Source organism: Zootoca vivipara, chromosome 5, assembly GCF_963506605.1.
Source record: "Zootoca vivipara chromosome 5, rZooViv1.1, whole genome shotgun sequence".
Taxonomy (NCBI): Eukaryota; Metazoa; Chordata; class Lepidosauria; order Squamata; family Lacertidae; genus Zootoca; species Zootoca vivipara.
Genome location: NC_083280.1, coordinates 24609652 through 24629150, shown reverse-complemented (window position 1 = coordinate 24629150; position 19499 = coordinate 24609652). Strand labels below are relative to the sequence as shown.

The window sequence follows — 19499 nt, the reverse complement described above, 5'->3', positions numbered from 1 at the left end:
CTACTGTAATTCAAAATAATAACTTTGCATTTGTCTAAAAACTTGAATACTTCCTCATCTGCATAGTTTGGTTAGTTTTGGCTCATATAATCTGAAGCCTATTGCATTCCGCTTGCTAAAAAAATACCCTGCGATTTTCTGTCATAATTTCTTAGAATGGTCTTAACGCTTCAGTCAGTATTAGTTATTTATTAAAACAATTTCTGTACTGCTTTTCATGTAAACATCACCATAGCTGCCAAGTTCTCCCTTTTTTAAAGGGAAATTCCCTTATGCTGAATAGGCTTCCTCGCGAGAAAAGGGAAAACTTGGCAGCTATGAACATCGCAAGGCAGTGTACAAAAAACATTAAAAGTATGTTAAAACTTAAAGAATAAACACAATAGCAGCCAACATTGGGCCCAAATACCTGGGCACACCTAGGTTACAGCTTGTGGTTTGTCTGGAGAGAGGTAAACCATGATCCTGAATTCAGATGATACAGTATACTGAGCCAAACCATGGCTTCACTCAGCATAGCACAGCAAGAAAGCCACCAAAGAAAAGAAAAGCAGCTGCAATCTTCTTTCCAGCAGTGTGTATGTTTGCTAATTCATACTAAACCATGGTCTGGCTTAGGGTTAAATATGAGCAGGAGAATTATTACAGTCAACTGGCCTATGAAAAATTCATTTCTGGCAGACACCACAATGCCATCAGCCTAATTCAAAGGGGAGGTGATTCTAAGGAGAACCACTTTGCAAAGAAGTATGCAAATATCTTAAGTACTGTAAGTACATATACCAATCTGGTCAGGGAGGCCAAGAGGTGAGGGTCTGTCAATTATGGGCTTTCTCTTCCACTGGGGGCTTACCGTTTTTTACTATGTTTTATTAGGCCAATTAAAACCTCTGTTTGGGCAGCTATGTCATGAGTGGTGTTAAGCAATAGGAGTGTTAATTTCAGTTTTTAACACCGTATTACTCACTCTGATCCTTAGGGTATTGCAGGAAGCAAGCTCACTATTACCATTTGGTATGACTCACTTAATTGTCCCCTAGCCTTCGGGAGTTTACTCAGGTTTATTCTTTATATTTAATTCTCATGATACATTTGCCACTGTCCAGTGACTCAGAGAGCAATCCCACACTCCCCCTTTGTGCTCCAGATAAAAGTTGCCGAGATAGTTGTCAGGAGAAAACAAACAGAAAGGAGGTTTATTGTAGCACAAATAACACTGATTCGGTTCGGCGTTGCAAATCCAAACACAGGTCCACAAAGTGAACTAGAAAAACTCCCAAGTTATCTGCATATTATTACGCATACCATCCATTCACGAGTTAATGTGGTTTCTCTATCAAAGTAAAACATAGCACAAACTCAGACCCTCCAAGTGTCCCTATATTCCAGGGACGTCTCTGATTTACAGAAGCCAGGGTGGTTTCTGATTTGATCTCAGAATGTCCCGGTTTTCCTTAGGACATCCCTATTTTATCAGAGAAATGTTGGAGGGTATGGAGTTATCTGACCCCCCTGAGCTATCTGAGCAGCCCTGTATAGGAAAGGTTTTTTTAATGTTTATGTTTTATTATCGTTTTTTATATGTTGGAACCTGCCCAGAATGGCAACCCAATCAGATGGGTGAGGTATAAATAGTAAAAATATATTATTATTATTATTATTATTATTATTATTATTATTATTATTATTATTATTGGATAGGTAAAGGTAAAGGGGCCCCTGACCATCAGGTCCAGTCGTGTCCAACTCTGGGGTTGCGGCGCTCATCTCGCTCTATAGGCCGAGGGAGCCGGCGTTTATTCACAGACAGCTTCCGGGTCATGTGGCCAGCATGGCAAAGCTACTTCTGGCGAACCAGAGCAGCACACGGAAACGCCGTTTACCTTCCCGCCGGAGCGGTCCCTATTTATCTACCTGCACTTTGATGTGCTTTCGAACTGCTAGGTGGGCAGGAGCTGGATAGGTCATTCCTATTTTCATCAGAAAACTATTGGAGGGTGTGCAAATTTACTATGACCTGATACCAAGAAAGACTTCCAGGAACAGCATCAGGGGTGTGTGTGTGTGTGTGTGCTCTGATATCACCCTCACAGCCTCCCAATGTAGGCCTTAACCCAGAAAGGAAAATACATCAGTTTATGAATCACAAGAAGTTAGGCATCATTCCCCCCCACCTGTCATACTGAGTGTCCATCAAAGGGGAAGCTTTTCATTATGCTGCTGTTTGCTGAGTCCCTTGCCCTTTCTGAACATCCTCTTACTCACCAAGGTTGGGCTGTGACATTGCCATGGATCTCTGCGATACAGGGGTGGAAGCGGCTGAAGGATGATGGCTCATGTGATTCAATGGCTGGGTCATGGTCTTTCGAGGATCTTGCCATGTCGTAATCTTCTCTATATGGCTGCAAAACAGAAACACAGGCATTTTAGGGTGAGAGGAACTGAGGAGATTTCAGTCACAAATATGACCCAGAGCTCCGATTGTCCATCTGTGCACGTCAGCCATTCCACCTAGCTTTTGCTAGGTCTTGCAACAGTAATATTTATCAGTATCCAAACATTCCCATCATCCCTGACCACTGGTCTTGCTAGCTTGGGGTGATGGGAGTTGTAGTCCAAAAACAGCTGGAGACCCAAGTTTGGGAAACCCTGGTTTAAACAATATGCCTTTATACTCTGAACGTTCTTCCCCCACTATCCTTCTCTCGTGTAATCTTCATTTCCCCTAATATTATGTTGGTTTGGTTTGTGTGCCCCCTAATGTGCCTTATGAATGAAATAATAATAATAATAGAAGTCATTTGAATATGAAAAGAAATACACTCTGACACAACTTTTACAAGTAATTCGAAGCTTTTTTCACCTTTACCCTACATTTTAAAACTTTGCAGCTCAAGGTCACTTTCACTTTATACGTCTCACATGCCCTTCCTTCCAGCGACTGACTCACTTCCTCACTTCAAGGTTTCCTTCAATACTAATTCATTCTCCCTTTCATGACACCATGCAATGTTTGCCTTTCCTGTATTCTTTAGGTTCCCAAGCCGCCCCCCCCCCTTCCCTCTGATTTTGATTCATTTCAGAATAAGGACTGGAATAATATATTGGGCTGAAATTATTCCCCCGTGAAAATAACCTGTGAGCGATTCTTTCAGTACAGTCATACCTTGGATCCCGAATGCCTTGCGAGTCGAACCTTTTTACTCCCAAATGCCGCAAACCCGGAAGCAAGTGTTCCGGTTTGCAAACGTTCTTTGGAACACGAACGTCTGATGTGGCTTCCAATTGGCTGCAGGAGCTTCCTGTAGCCAATCAGAAGCTGTGCCTTGGTTTCCGAACCTTTTGGAAATTGAACGGACTTCCGGAATGGATTCCATTCTACTTCTGAGGTACGACTGTATTATAATAACCTTAAATGAGAATGCTTCTAGCAGAAATGAGAGTAGGCTAATATCTATTTGACTGCTGGATAAAGTTTATAAATTTGGCAAAGGATAGGTTCCCAAAGGCATGTTTATGAGAATAATTGCGATGATGCTCTCCTTGGTCGCCCATTTAGTCTTAGTGCCTTAAATGAGTCGTGCCCATATTTTTACACAAACTATTTCTTAAAATCAGAAATCCAACTGTTAAATCGGAATGCACATGCACACACAGACTTTATCATCTAGCTCAGCAATGACTGACTGACAGAAGCTCTCTTGATTCTTGAGAAGAGATGCTGTTCATATTTAAGTGCTCACCCCGCAAACTGGGAATGCCAAGGATTGAACCTGGGAGCTTTCCAAAAACCAAATTCTGAAATGAATGGATATATTGGTAGTTTCAAAATGTAAAGACAGGTTTACGCTTAAATTCCATTCATTGAGGGCTGATGCATATACAACAGTTTCCATATTGCAGTGTTTCAGCGTATTCTTTTACCATACTAGTTTTAGCCAGTACAGTAATTAGGCAGATATAAGTGTACTTTCCTTTCTACTGCATAAAAATGATGAAAGCCGCATTGGGATTTTAGGAGAAATTAGGAACGTTACTGAAAACATACAACTTGGCTGCAAATTGTAAATCACCAAGCTTAGTTTGGGAAGCTGTTTGAAATCCAACTTAGCACCTCCATTCAAAGCATGGAGGTCCGAAATATAGCTGAACCTTTTACCACAAGGGCTGCCAACATGGTGCCCATGTGCACAATGGTGCCCTTGAGGTCTTCCCATGGTGCCCGCAAAGGATCTGAACAAGCCCCCCCCCCAAAGAAAAGCACATAGACATTAAGGAGGAAGCTGGAAGAGTGATACTTTCCCCACTTCCTCATTCAGCTCTACCTGTTCCCCAAGGTTTAGATTAATTTTAGTAGATTTTACTTTCACCCCAATCCCTAGGGAAAATTATGTGAGTATGCACATACTTTCTCCGGTGTGGGACTGATCTGAAGGGAGAAGTGACCAGAGGGTATGGTGTCTAAAACCCAAATGTGCTGATGGGCCTTAAAAAACGGTGACCACTGTTTTACTGTTTCACCTGCATATTTGCAATAAGACCTGCACATGCTGTTGGTACTTCCAGGGGGCTGGGGAAAAGACTTGCCATCATTGCCCACCCTGCCATTTGAATTTTGCTGCGAATGGAGGAGAAATGTGAGAGCCTATATCATCTAGCCTGTATATCAGCTGTATGGCATCTACCCCTCCCCTCCGAACTGCATTTATGAAACATTCTTTGGCCAGTACCAGAAACTTTATTGTTGCTTAACTTTCATTTTTGCCTTGTGTTTATGTAATTTAAGCCTAGATTTTTGTTGCTGTAATACTGGATTTATTCTGTGTTTGCTAACTTGCTGATTTTTTTGTTATTTTGAATTTACTAACATGCTCTGTGTTTTGTATATATGTATTTCCAGGGTTCTGAGGTTTTGAATGTTTGCTGTAGTTCAGCTCGTTGTGGGAAAGCAGCATATAAGTAAAATCAATCAATATTTGGGCAAGGTCCAAAATACTAGACATACCTCCAATAAATGCTAGAGGGAGCAAACGTGAAGGCTTATTTTAACAAGGCTGCCACTTTAAAAGCAGCCATTGTTTCCAGCCATTGCCTCTTCCTGCCCCCACCCCTGGTTGCTGGCATGCTGTAAATGTCACAGCGCCAAGTGATATCTACTCTTTTGGGAAACACATTTGTCACACAGCACTCCCTTGCTGCAGCATTTGCTTTCTTGCTCACCAATTGAGAATGAAACGAACCGCAGAGCCTGGTGTTTTGTTTTGCTCCTCTTTGCTTTGCCAGCCAGTACTCTAAGCCTTCATGTAATCTGGACCAAACCCACTGGAAATGCCCCTTTTTCTACAAAGGGATTTGAAAGGCTGAGCTCTACCAGCTGCTTCCTGTCCCTCCTTAGCTATTGGGCGTGGGGGGGGTGAATAAGGAAGCAAAACAGCACAAAGTACTGAAGCTGAGGTCACAACAGAAAGGAAAAAGCAAGAGCAGACCCATGAAACACAGAGATAGATTTCAGGTTGTTGGAATGAGAGATGTTCCAACTTTGACCATCACTGCTTCCCCCAAAAGACTCATAGGAACTGTATATTCTTACGGCTGTTGAGTGGTACAGTTCCTGTAATTCTTTGGGAGAGGCCATGCCTGTTAAAGTGGTGGGAGAAGGCTTTAAATGTGTGGTTTGGATGTGACCAAGGCCACCCAGTGATCTTTGGTGCTGACTGGGGATTTGAACCCTCATCTCCCAGGTTTTTGTCCAACACTCTCTGTCAGGTATATTGGGCTTCTCAGAACTTTAGCTTTTCAAACGCCCCACCTCGGACACGTAATTGTTGAGCTTCCAGTGGCCTCGTGAAAAGTTCGAAAGCGTGTAAGCAATGATTCTTGAAGTTTCACATGCACGGGCATCGCTCAATCTCTCCTCACTCGGTTAGTCAACAGAGTGACTCATAGCCAAGCACATAAACTGCCTTCACTTAAGAGTCCTGGGAGGTGAAGAAAACTATTTGTAGTGTGGTGTTTGCTCCGCAATGCCTCTTCTCAACATGAGAGTCATTACCTGGCCTTGCAGTCAATCAATCAATGGCCACGCTTGCATCCACAGAGCGCTCACTTCCAACAGATTTGCACAACAGACAGAAATAAGTAACTGGCCATTGCTGCAGAGATTTCCCGATACGATGCAGAGCTCAACGAGATGGAACAGGGACTAAAATATGCCAAACGATGCAACCGAAGGTATTCAACACTGCCTGAAAAAACTGATCAAAAGGTGCAGGTTGCATAAATCTGAAACTCTGCAGTTGCACGAGAGAGAGGAATGTTCTATGCAAACATTAGATGTTCAAACTGCCTGAAGCTAGAAGCCAGGGAGTGCCCTAGATTGCCCTTCTGGTGCCATCCTGGCGAAGGAAAAGCATTTCAACTTCATTCAAGAGCATGGAGGTGGAATCTATTTGGAGGGGCGGCCTCACTCTGAGATACATGTGCTCTAGTTCAAGGAATTCAAGGGAAAGCTGCACTTAGCAAACATGGCTTAACTTCATAAGGTGCGGAAAGCTGCGTATTTATTTTTAAAGACTGGTTTATAATTATCCCCCAAATTTCAGCTATCCCTGGAAAAAAAATATCTAAGGCTTTTTATAGGCCAAGAAAGCTGAGGCAAGTATGAAAAAAGAAGAGTGATTCCTTTTTATACTTGGATTCAAGGGAGTCATTCACTATCTGTGTATTCAGACATTTAGAATAATTGCTCCTAGCTTTCTTTGGCGAAAGTAAGCATTCTATACACGGTTATAAACATTGGGTAAAACCAACTTCAGTTTGTAAATGTACAGATTTTGACCCAAAATTTTACCATTATCATGCACACACCCTGAGTATTTCTGCCTAGCTGGAATATGTCCTTATATGCTGGAAATGCTTCTTGCTTGCCTGGATGTGCAAGTGCAATGTCTACTGTACCAAGCTAAAATTCACTTTTGTAGCTCTGGCTACTTTTGCCTATCCCTACAAACACAGGAATGTGGCCCCTGTTAGGCTGCTCAGAGGCGAATGTGGCCCCGGGGCTGAGAAAGGTTCCCAGGCGTCCTATTGGTAAGACTGAGTTTTCTGAGTGCATGTTCTGGAAGTTGGGCAATAGGAAGTTGGGCGGTACAGGATTCCTTTTGGTGTACCGACCTCCCCGCTGCACCAAGGATTCCCTGCCCGAGCTGCTTCAGGTTGTGTCGGATGTGCTCCTGGAGACACCTAGCTTGGTTGTCTTAGGGGATTTTAACATCCATGCCGACACGACCTTACAAGGAGCCGCTCGGGACTTCGTGGAAAGCATGGCCACCATGGGGCTGTCCCTGAATAAGTCTGGCCCAACTCATAGCCGCGGACATGCCTTGGACCTGGTGTTCACCTCTATGGATGTTGGTGATCTGACATTAAGTAAAAGCGAAACAAAAGAAGTGCCATGGTCAGATCACTTTCTGGTGCAACTGGACTTCTCCGCAACCCTTCCCCTCTGCAGGGAGGTGGGACCGATTCGGATGGTCCGCCCCCGCTACTTAATGGATCCAATTGGCTTCCAGAGAGTGGTAGGGGATGTTTTATCCCATGTCGATGGCCTTTCAGCTGATTCCCTGGTGGCCCGCTGGAATGCGGAGTTAACCAGCGCTATTGACTGTCTGGCTCCGAAGCGCCCTCTCAGATTGCATGGAGCCCGGACAGCCCTGTGGTTTTCCCCGGCGCTGAGGGCGATGAAACAGTCGTTGAGACGGCTAGAGCGCCGGTGGCGGAAAACTCATTTTGAATCAGACCGGACACGGGCTAGAGCTCAACTTCGAGCCTACCAAGTGGCAATGGCGACGGCGAAGAGGACCTTCTTCACCGTCTCCATCGCATCTGCAGAAAACAGCAGCAGGAGACTCTTCCAGGTGGTTCGCAATTTAGCGGAACCACCTGCTCCATCCAGGCCCAGTACAGGCCACATGATCTCCTGCAATGATTTTGCAAAGTTTTTTGCAGATAAAGTCGCTCAGATTCGGGAAGAGGTAGACTCCACCGTGGGAACAGGGCTGGGGCGGGGGAGTGCTAGAGTCCTGTCTAGTCAGGTTTTGTGGGATCAATTTCAATCTGTTACCTCCGAGGATGTGGACAGGCTGCTTGGACAAGTGAAACCAACCACCTGTCTCCTTGATCCTTGCCCATCCTGGCTTATAAAAGCTAGCTGGGAAGGGCTGGGCGATGGGCTTCGCGGGTTGGTAAATGCTTCTCTCCATGAGGGAGCCTTCCCAGACCCGCTGAAAGAGGCGGTTATTAAACCGCTTCTTAAAAAACCATCTTTAGATCTGGCCAATATGGCCAACTATCGCCCAGTCTCAAATCTTCCATTCTTGGGCAATGTCACAGTGGCCGGAGTGGACTACTTCAGAGTAACGACGCTACGCAGCTCTGCATTTTATTCTTTTATTGGTGCTGCGTATTTACAGTGCTCAAGTCATTGCTATTTACACGGAGCGATGTTGTCAGTCGGTTTCAGAACCTCCTAATGGCTTTTGGCGCGTCTTTCTCCAACACAAAAGCTTTGGCAGACCCATCCTCTTGCCCCTCCTCTTCCTGCGTAATTCTGGAGTTGGGGGGATGGGTCTTCCCCCCTTACTTGCCCCTTCCTGTCCCACCTGGGACCCTGGCTCCTTTACCTTGCCTGAGCCTCGGACACGACTTCCTGCTTCCCCACTGGAATCGGAGCTCTCCCTGCTTTCCCCTTTGCTCGGGGACGGGCTTGAACTCAGGAGGGGAGGGACTTCGCGATATCCCTTGTCCCTCACATCCACCCCCCTCCCAAGCTCTCCTTCACCCCTCCCCAGGCCCCCCCCATGTGTCGGTGACGACTGGAAGCCCAAAAACTCGGTGCTCTCCGAGCCCGTTGGTGTGAACACCTCCCCCCAGTCCTGCGAGCCCCCCCCTTCCGCCTGGGAGGACGGGAATCCCAAAAAGTCCGTGGCGTCTGAGCTGGTGGGGGTAAAAACGTTCTGCCAATCTGCTCCTTCCTCTGACTGGGTGGATCTCGGTGACACCCATACCTCATCCTCTGGTTCCTCAAACTCCGCTTCCCAGCGCCATGGTGAGCTGCTCTCCCGTGCCTCCTCCTCCTCCCCCTCCCTTTCCATGTGCCAGGGCTTGGGTCTGTGGGGAAAGAGGGCGTGAAATTCTTCCACTAAGAATTCCTCCTGTATCTGAGTGGCTGGGACCCATTCATTCTGGGACGGTGGAGCATCCTCCCATGCCATGAGGTACTCCAGTCCCCCCACCCCCCACCTTGAATCCAGGATGGCCGTGGCCTCATTGAGTTGCTCCCTGCCTTCCCTCTCCCCCCCTCCCTCGGGGGTTAGTTCGCTGTCTCGGAGCTTGCTGCTTTCCCTGTACGGCGACAGCAGCGATCTATGAAACACTGGATGCACCCTCATGTCCTCTGGCAGTGCCAGCCTGTATGCCACCGGGTTTACCTGTTGCGTGACCGTGAAGGGGCCCAGCCTTTTGGGTGCCAGCTTTTTGCACCTCCCTCTGGTGGGAAGGCCCTCCGAGGACAACCACACCTTGTCCCCCACCCTGATGACCTCCCCTTGTCGCCTGTGGCGATCTGCCCCCTTTTTGTACGCTTCCTTGGCCCTCTCCAAGTGTTCTCTGAGCTGCTGGTGCACCGTCTCCAGTTCCTCTGCCCAATCCTCAGCCTGTGGGCCCTCCTCCTCCTCCTCCTCCCTCTCCCTCTCTGGGAAAGATCTGAGGTCGCGCCCGTAATTGGCCTTAAAAGGCGACACCCCTGTGGAGACGTGCACTGCATTGTTGTAGGCAAATTCTGCTAGTGGCAAGCGATCCACCCAGTCCGTTTGCCGCTGGCTGACGTAGCATCTCAGGTACTGCTGCAGAATGGCGTTGACCCTCTCCGCTTGTCCGTTGGTCTGCGGGTGTCTAGCCGTCGACAAGCTGACCTCCACCTGCAGGAGGTTCATGAGCCGCCGCCAGAACCTGGAAACAAATTGGCGGCCACGATCCGAAATAACCCTTAAAGGTAATCCATGCAGTCTGAAAATGTGATCAACAAACAGTTTGGCTGTCTCTTCTGCCGAGACTGCCCTGGCACACGGTATAAAGTGACACATTTTGGACATGAGGTCCACCACCACCAACACTGCAGTCTTACCCCTGGACGAAGGCAGATCTGTGATGAAGTCCATGGACACCACTTCCCACGGCCTGTGTGGTGTGGCTAAGGGCTCCAGCAACCCTGGTGGCGCTGCTCTGACCACCTTCGCCCGCTGGCAGGTGGTACAGCCCCTTACATAGTCTCTAACATCTTCCCGCACCCCTGGCCACCAGAAGTGTCTCATGACTAGGTGAGTGGTCTTGTCCCTTCCAAAATGCCCCGCTGTAGGGTTGTCGTGCATCTGCTTGAGGACCGTACGTCGAAGCTGGGTGGTGGGTAGGTACAGCGCACCCTTGTAGAAAAGCAGCCCTCTGCGTTCTGCAAAGTCTTTTGCCTGCTCCCTCCCCCCTCTCAGTTCTCTGAAGATGCGGTTGGCAAATTCATCCGCTGCCGTCAGTGCTGTGAGTTCTGCCTCGCTCACCACTGCTGCTCCGCAGGACCATGCCGACGGGGGGAAAATGTGCCTTGGGGCTGGTGGCGCCTCCTCCTCCATGTACTCTGGCTTGCGGGAGAGGGCATCCGCCCTGACATTCTGCTCCCCCGGGATGTAGTGGATGGAGAAGTTGAAGTTCGAGAAGAACTCTGCCCACCGTATCTGCCGCTGGTTGAGTACCCTGGCAGTTCTCCAGAACTCCAGGTTCTTGTGGTCTGTGCACACCTGGATGGGGTGCTTGGCGCCCACCAGGAAGTGTCGCCAGTGCTGGAACGCAGCGTAGATCGCGAGAAGTTCCCTATCAAACACTGTGTAGTTGCGTTCAGGCTGTGTCAGCTTCCTGGAGAAGAAGGCACAGGGTCTCCACTCCCTGTTGGCGTCCAGTTGCAACAAAATCGCGCCCACAGCTTTTTCCGAAGCATCTGTCTCAATGCGTAGGGGCGCGTCCTGCACCACATGGAACAGGTTTTGGTCTGAGGCGAACACTCTCTTGAGGCTTTCGAACGCTGCTTGCGCCTCTGGTGTCCACTTGAACTTCTGCTTGCCTCTCAGGCAGTCCGTGATGGGAGCCGTAACGCGAGAGAAGTTCTTGATGAACTTCCTGTAGAAGTTAGCGAAGCCTAGTAGGCGTTGGGCATCTTTGCGCGTCCTGGGGCTGTGCCAGTCCAGGATGGCCTGCACCTTGTCCTTGTCCATCGCCAGCCCCTTGTCTGACAGCTTGTAGCCCAGGAAGTCCACCTCTTTGGTGTGAAACTTGCACTTCTCCAGCTTCACATACAGGTGGTTCTCCTTCAGGCGTTGCAACACCTCTCTGACATCTTTCACATGCTGCACTGGGTCATTCGAGTAGATAAGGATGTCATCTAGGAAGACCAAGCATTTCCTGAAGAGGAGGGACCCCAGGACGTGGTGCATGAAGGCCTGGAAGCATGCTGAGCCCCCTTGCAAACCGAAGGGCATCACCAGATATTCAAAAGAGCCCAGAGGCGTGAACATCGTGGTTTTCCATTCATCTCCTTCCCGGATCCTGATCAAGTTGTACGCCCCCCTTAGGTCCAGCTTGGTGAAAATCTTGCCCCTGCGTGCCGCTGTCAGGAGATCATCCACTCTGGGCATGGGGAAAGCCACTGGCTCTGTCACCGAATTCAGCCGTCTAAAGTCCACCACAAGACGGCGCTGTTGCGTGTCTTTCTTGTCCACCCAGAAGACCGGGCTGCCCCCTGCTGCCTTGCTTTCTCTGATGAACCCCCGCTTGAGGTTCTTGTCGATGAAAGCGCGCAGATCCTCCAGCTCCTGGTCTGACATGGCGTACAGCTTGGCTGGGGGTATCGTCGCCCCTGGCACCAGGTTGATCTGGCAGTCAAAAGGCCTGTGCGGGGGTAGGTGGTCGGACTCAGCTTCGCTGAAGACCTCCTGCAGGTCCCAGTACTGCTTGGGTATTGCCTCACCCCCTTTGATATGCATGGTGGCCACCGTGGCTATCGGAGGCCCCTCCCCTGGTTGGTGCTGCATGCAATGTTCCAGACAAAAGTCTGACCCAAACGTGATGCACCTCTGGTGCCAACTGATGGAGGGGTCGTGGCGCGCCAGCCAGCTCATGCCCAAGACGATGGGGGGGTCTGAGATGGTGGTGACGTTGAACGCCAGTGTCTCTGAGTGCCTTCCCACCGTCATTCTCATGGGGGGGGTTTGATGTGTGATGGCCCCTCCCAGCAGCTCCCTGCCGTCAATGGTTGCCACGTGCAGAGGAAAATCCAACTGCAAAAGCTGGATTTGGTGCTCTTCTGCAAAGCTTCTCGAGAAGAAGTTGGCGGACGCCCCACTGTCAATTAAGGCGAGGACCGTCAGGGGATAGCCATTTGGGAGCGTGAGCGTCACTTCTAGAACCACTCCTGCTCTGGGAGGGGTGGGCTGGCTCTGCACCTCTCTGTGCGGGTGGGCGGGCTGGGGCTGTTGTCTGCTGACCGTGCCTGGCTGCTGCCCCTTGTCTCCTGCAGCCAGGCTTTCCCGTTTCCCTGCTGTGGTGCTGCGTCAGTGGGGGAGGGTACCACCGTTCCCGCCTTTCCTTGCCACTCCCTGCGATGTGGGCAGTCCCTGACGAGATGCTGGGGTGAGTTGCAGAGAAAGCAATTCCCGCCCCTTCCCTCCTTGCGTCTTGGCGCCGCTGGGGTTTGAAAAGCCCGCGCGCGCGCGCTATCAATCTGCATGGGCTCCTGGTCCTGGCTGGCTCCAGGCGTGGCTTGAAAGGGTTGTTGAGGGAGTGGCTTCTCCTGCGACCGTGGGAACCAAGCCCGCTTTGCGCGCGTCGCTTGCTTGTCGTTCCACCGGGATTCCTGCCTCACCCCCACCGCCAGAGCTGCTTTGCTCAGCTGATCCATAGTACTGGGCTTTGGACCTCTCGAGAGTTCATCCTTCACCTCCTCGCTCAAACCCAAGTAAAACGCAGCTTGCATGGGAGGCGAATCCAAAACCCACCCCAGTCTGTGCACCAGCATGGTGAATTTCGCCCAATATGCGCGAACTGTCATATTTCCTTGGCGTAAATTATGCAGTTCCTCCTTAGTCTGGTCCAAATGACTATCGGACGAATACATCGTCCTCAAACCTTCTAGAAATTGTTGGACATTTTTCATGCAAGGATTCTTGGTTGCGATTAACGGTCTTAGCCACTCCCTGGCTGCTCCGGTGAGATGTTCCACAATAAACGCTACTCTGTGCTCATCATCGGGGAACTCATTCTGGTGCAGCTCAAGAGCATACACGATCTCAGTCTCAAAGCCCTGAAACTCCTTCGGGTCTCCATTGAACTTGCTTACAAGGGTCCCTGCTCTCCTTCCTGGCAGCACTTGGACTTGGGGAGCCCCTCCCGCCTTGTTTTTCTCTGCATCCAGCTTGTTTTGGAGGTCTACCGCCACCGCCCTTAAATGCTGCTCTTTTTCCTGGAGCTCTCTCACCTGTTCCGCAAGTTGTAGCCGGTCGTCCTGGACCTTCTTAGTCTCCTCTTTAGCTGCCTTCAATTCTCCCTGCGCCTGCAGCGACAGCTGTTGCAGTTCTAGCTGGGCTTGCTCAGCGATCTGCCGCCACTTCTCCGCCTCGGACACGCTCATCCCGGCAACTCCAAAGTAGCCCCAAAATGATTAGGAGGTTGCTGTCACAGTGGCCGGAGTGGACTACTTCAGAGTAACGACGCTACGCAGCTCTGCATTTTATTCTTTTATTGGTGCTGCGTATTTACAGTGCTCAAGTCATTGCTATTTACACGGAGCGATGTTGTCAGTCGGTTTCAGAACCTCCTAATGGCTTTTGGCGCGTCTTTCTCCAACACAAAAGCTTTGGCAGACCCATCCTCTTGCCCCTCCTCTTCCTGCGTAATTCTGGAGTTGGGGGGATGGGTCTTCCCCCCTTACTTGCCCCTTCCTGTCCCACCTGGGACCCTGGCTCCTTTACCTTGCCTGAGCCTCGGACACGACTTCCTGCTTCCCCACTGGAATCGGAGCTCTCCCTGCTTTCCCCTTTGCTCGGGGACGGGCTTGAACTCAGGAGGGGAGGGACTTCGCGATATCCCTTGTCCCTCACAGGCAAGGTGATTGAGCGAGTGGTTGCTGAACAACTCCAGGCACGCCTGGAAGAAGTGGACCATTTGGATCCCTTCCAGTCAGGATTCAGGCCTCATCATGGGACTGAAACTGCCTTGGTCGCACTGGTCGATGATCTCCGGCGGGCTAGGGACAAAGGTGAGAGCTGTTTCCTTGTTCTGCTGGATCTCTCAGCGGCTTTTGACACAATCGACCATAACATCCTTCTGGACCGTCTAGAGGGCTTGGGAGCTGGGGGCACTGTCATGCAGTGGTTCCGCTCCTTCCTCCTGGGCCGTGTTCAGAAAGTGGTGGTGGGGGATGAGTGTTCAGACCCCTGGGCTCTCACTTGTGGGGTGCCTCAGGGCTCTGTCCTCTCCCCCATGCTTTTTAACATCTATATGCAGCCGCTGGGAGAGATCATCAGGGGGTTTGGGCTGGGTGTCCATCAGTATGCTGATGATACCCAGCTCTACCTCTCTTTTAAATCAGAACCAGTGAAGGCGGTGAAGGTCCTGTGTGAGTGCTTGGAGGGGGTTGGAGGATGGATGGCGGCTAACAGATTGAGATTGAATCCTGACAAGACAGAAGTACTGTTTGTGGGGGACAGGAGGCGGGCGGGTGTGGAGGACTCCCTGGTCCTGAATGGGGTAACTGTGCCCCTGAAAGACCAGGTGCGCAGCCTGGGAGTCATTTTAGACTCACAGCTGTCCATGGAGGCACAGGTCAACTCTGTGTCCAAGGCAGCTGTTTATCAGCTCCATCTGGTACGCAGGCTGAGTCCCTACCTGCCCACTGACTGTCTCTCCAGAGTGGTGCATGCTCTAGTTATCTCTCGCTTGGACTACTGCAATGCGCTCTATGTGGGGCTACCTTTGAAGGTGACCCGGAAACTACAACTAATCCAGAATGTGGCAGCTAGACTGGTGACTGGGAGCGGCCGCCGAGACCACATAACACCGGTCCAGAAAGACCTACATTGGCTCCCAGTACGTTTCCGAGCACAATTCAAAGTGTTGGTGTTGACCTTTAAAGCCCTAAACGGCCTCGGTCCGGTATACCTGAAGGAGCGTCTCCACCCCCATCGTTCTGCCCGGACACTGAGGTCCAGCTCCGAGGGCCTTCTGGCGGTTCCCTCACTACGAGAAGCCAAGTTACAGGGAACCAGGCAGAGGGCCTTCTCGGTGGTGGCACCCACCCTGTGGAATGCCCTCCCACTAGAGGTCAAAGAGAAAAACAATTACCAGACCTTTAGAAGGCATCTCAAGGCAGCCCTGTTTACGGAAGCTTTTAATGTTGGATGGATTTCTGTATTTTAATGTTTGATGGATTTCTGTATTTTAGAATTTGTGTTTTGTTGGAAGCCGCCCATAGTGGCTAGGGGAACCCGGCCAGATGGGCGGGGTATAAATAATAAATTATTATTATTATTATTATTATTATTATTATTATTATTATTATTCAAAGTCTGCTGGAACAAGGACGCACCAGTGTCTCTGAAAAAGAGAGGTCACTGAAGCAATACAAAACTGTCACATTATTGATTCAAAAAGAAAGCAAACGTTTGTAGGGATTAAATCCTTTAGAGGGGGGGAAACAGGGAGGGGGGAGTATGAACCCAGTGTAATTCACGGCAAACTTTAAGAGAGAATAAAATCTTCACATAAGCTTACGGAAAGCTTAAGACAGGTAAATCCTGAAGTTTGGTCAGTGACAGCTATCCGCAAGCATTGTGTCAGCAGCAGGTTAGGCAAACCTGCTCTGCAGGCGTGTCAGGCTTCTGGCACAGTTCCTGGTTGCAAACAGGAGCATGTGGTTCTCAGAAAAGGGGTTTCTAGGCCAGGTAAGTGAAGGCCAGTAGATGGGTCTCAAAACAACAATGGCAGGACACAAGAGTACCTTATTTGCAGCTTCTGACATCCTTAAACTAGAATGCAGATATTGAAAAACATCCTATTGTCATTGGATTGGCCACAAAAGAATATTCGGCGCTCCCGCTATTATTGAACTCTTTCATTTATTTATCAAAACATTTCTGTACTACTCTTCATCCTATTTGGATTTCAGGGTAGCACACAACATAATTTTGCAAACTAAATTGCACTGTAATGTAAATATGTAAATAATAATAATAATAATAATAGTGTTCTCAAAGCCACCAACATGAGTCTGACCAAACTGCGGGAGGCAGTGGAAGACAGGAGTGCCTGGCGTGCTCTGGTCCATGGGGTCACTAAGAGTCGGACACGACTGAACGACTAAACAACAACAACAACACCTCAGCAGACCAGGATTTGTAGAAGATTAAAATTCCTGGGTTAAATTAGAAGAATAAAAAGTAAAATTTGGCCTGACTCCAAAAAACTTGCACCATACGTAAGCTGCTTCTTGGTAGTGGCACCCGCCCTGTGGAACGCCCTCCCATCAGATGTCAAGGAAATAACTATCTGACTTTTCGAAGACCTCTGAAGGCAACCCTGTTTAGGGAAGTTTTTAATGTTTGATGTTTTGTCATGTTTTTAATTTTCTGTTGGGAGCCACCCAGAGTGGCTGGGGAAACCCAGGCAGATGGGCGGCGTATGTATGTACCGGTATGTATGTATGTATGTATGTATGTATGCATGTATGTACAAACAAACAAACAAGCAAACAAATATCATCATCATCTTTGGGAAGAACATTCCCTGAACAGGGGGTCATTACTGAAAAGGCCCTGCCTCTTGTACAACTTGCCACTGATAAAGAAAGCATCTGGAGAAGAACCTGAGCAGATCTTAAAGCAGATATTATTATTAGTATTGATTATTATTGATTGAATTTATATTCCGCCCTACACCTGGAGATCTCAGGGTAGTTACTGTTGTGCCAACAGGATCAGAACCCAAATCCGGCCGCTGAAACCCTGACAGTAGGCGTAGTAGACCAATGTACTTTAATGGTCCGACTTGGGATAAGGCGACTCCCTATGTTTCCATATAATGGGTGATAAAGGGGAGGTGGTGGGGACATGCCAAAACAGAGGATTGAGCATGCTCACTAGCCATGGAAAGTTGACTTTAGGTTGGAAAATGAAAATGGATAATAGTGAGACACAGGCTGCCTGGCTTGAGCTCTGAACAGGAGCACTCCTGTTGGGTCTGTCATACTTGTGTATATATTTTGGGAAAGTCAGTGTGTCACATTAGTCCCTAATGCACACTCAGTTGAATGTTCAACATAGCTGGGAGGGGGCCGTGGAGCAACAGCAGCACCCCTCTTTCTCTCCCTCACGCTATGGGGAGAGGCAATGATAAGAAGCTGCCCAGTCCCCCCAATGCTTGGCTGAACAGCTGAGGGTTGGATAAGTGAAAGGCTAAATCTCTGTCACCTCTTCCCCCCTGTTCAACCAAACAACTACAGCGACAGCTGTAAGGAGGGAAGGGGCAGCAATGATGGCTGACACTGCCTCTTGTCGGATGAGAATTTTTTCTCCGCCCTTCAACTCTGGTTAGTGCAAGTTAAGAACAAGAGATCTCCTGGTTGGACCACTTTGCAGAGCGAGCCTGAGAATCAGAATCGAGGCAGTCTGGGAACAAACGCTACATTCCCCCCCCCCCCCCGGTTACGTTTCCTTTTGGAACGTCCCACTCGAAAAGATCGCATGTCCTGCAGCATTTTGCACTAATGACACACACACGATATTTTAAAAGAGTGACTAGCTTCTAATCCCTCACTTCCACTGCATCCTAGCCAAGAGAGGGAGAAAAAGAACCAGGGGTGGTGTTTTTTCTACCCACAACCAGCAGGCAAGCAGCATGAAAAATATTGCCGGTCCTTTTCTACTACTTGCCAGCTGTAATGATCCATCTCTCTGCACCAGTTTCTGTTTCCTGGATTTAATATTATACAGGCTCATGAAACCAGATTGGAATACTTACTCAACACTTAAGCATTAATTGCTTTTTTTATAGAAGAAGAAGAAGAAGAAGAAGAAGAAGAAGAAGAAGAAGAAGAAGAAGAAGAAGAAGAAGAAGAAGAAGAAGAAGAAGAAGAAGAAGAAGAAGAAGAAGAAGAAGAAGAAGAAGAAAGGAAACATAGAGATTTGCAAAAATCTCCTATTTTTGTTTAAGGGGCTATTATAAACGTACATATTGTACACAGCTATCACAAGGGGGGGGGTTCCTTTATCAGGGCTCTGCCGTGTTCCTGGGACGGAAGGGAGAGTGGATTTTGCGGCTGGGCTACATCAAAGGAAGCCGGCTTTAGAGCAAGTGGGAAGTTGATGACTCATCAACTTCAGCAACCCACATGTTTTCACTCATTTACTGCTCTTCACAGGGTGACAGCTTACATTGTCCTGCACAATAACCCCGTCAAACAGCTTCCACCTCTACAGAGCCATTACTAAACATTGGGACATCTGTTTACAGAAAACCATTGCTCAACTGCTTTTGTTGTTCTTGTTGCCTTCTGAAAAAAAAGGTGCCCCCCCACACTATTTCTCCCTCGGAATCATCAACACAAGCTTTCCTTTCTTCTATGGCAGGGATGGCCAACTCCCAAGAGACTGCGATCTACTCACAGCATTATAAACTGGCAGTGATCTACCCCCTTTTTTGGGATTCAGGTCAAAGTTGTTGAGTTTTTTTTAGGAAGGAAAGCCCTGTTTTGAGGGGTTCAGGCCAAAAATGTTGAGCTTTTTAAAGGGGAGACTAAATTGTTGAGCGATCTACCTGTTGGACATGCCTGTTCTATGGTATTACTATGGTGATGGTTGGCAGGCAATTAAAGGCAACATCTCTGGAGCAGGTAATTGACCTTAAGGCCATATGCTGTGAGTCAAAGGCCTCAACTCTCTATCAGACTTTCCGGCACTTGACAGATATATGCAGCAGAGTTGTGAGAAAAGCAAGAGGGAACAAGCTGGGATGAGAGCTGGAAGAAGAGGAGGGTTCTTGTGGAATGGCCTTCCCTGGAAAATAGCATTTGGAAACATTTACTACTTTTCTGCATGCACAAGTCCACGTGAACATCGCTGTCACCCAGTCTCCCATTCTCAAAAAATACTTTTAACGAAACAGCAGCATCAAATGAGGAGACATCTGGGGTCTTTCTTTTGGTGGCACTGTGGTCTAAACCACTGAGCCTCTTGGGCTTGCCGATCAGAAGGTCGGCGGTTCGAATCCCCACGACAGGGTGAGCGCCCGTTGCTCGGTCTGAGCTCCTGCCAACTTAGCAGTTCGAAAGCATGCCAAAAGTGCAAGTAGATAAATTGGTACTGCTGTGGCAGGAAGGTAAATGGCATTTCCGTGCGTTGCTCTGGTCC

At 48.7% G+C, this 19499-nt stretch overlaps 1 protein-coding gene across 1 annotated transcript in view; it reads right to left on the bottom strand.

Moving 5' to 3' along the window:
* WWTR1 (WW domain containing transcription regulator 1) overlaps window positions 1–19499 on the bottom strand; it is a 92190-nt gene that overhangs the window by 25262 nt on the left and 47429 nt on the right. The window contains exon 2 of the mRNA XM_035134023.2: window positions 2266–2402. Within this exon, the coding sequence (XP_034989914.1) occupies window positions 2266–2402 (137 nt within the window). The remainder of the gene's footprint in view (window positions 1–2265; window positions 2403–19499) is intronic.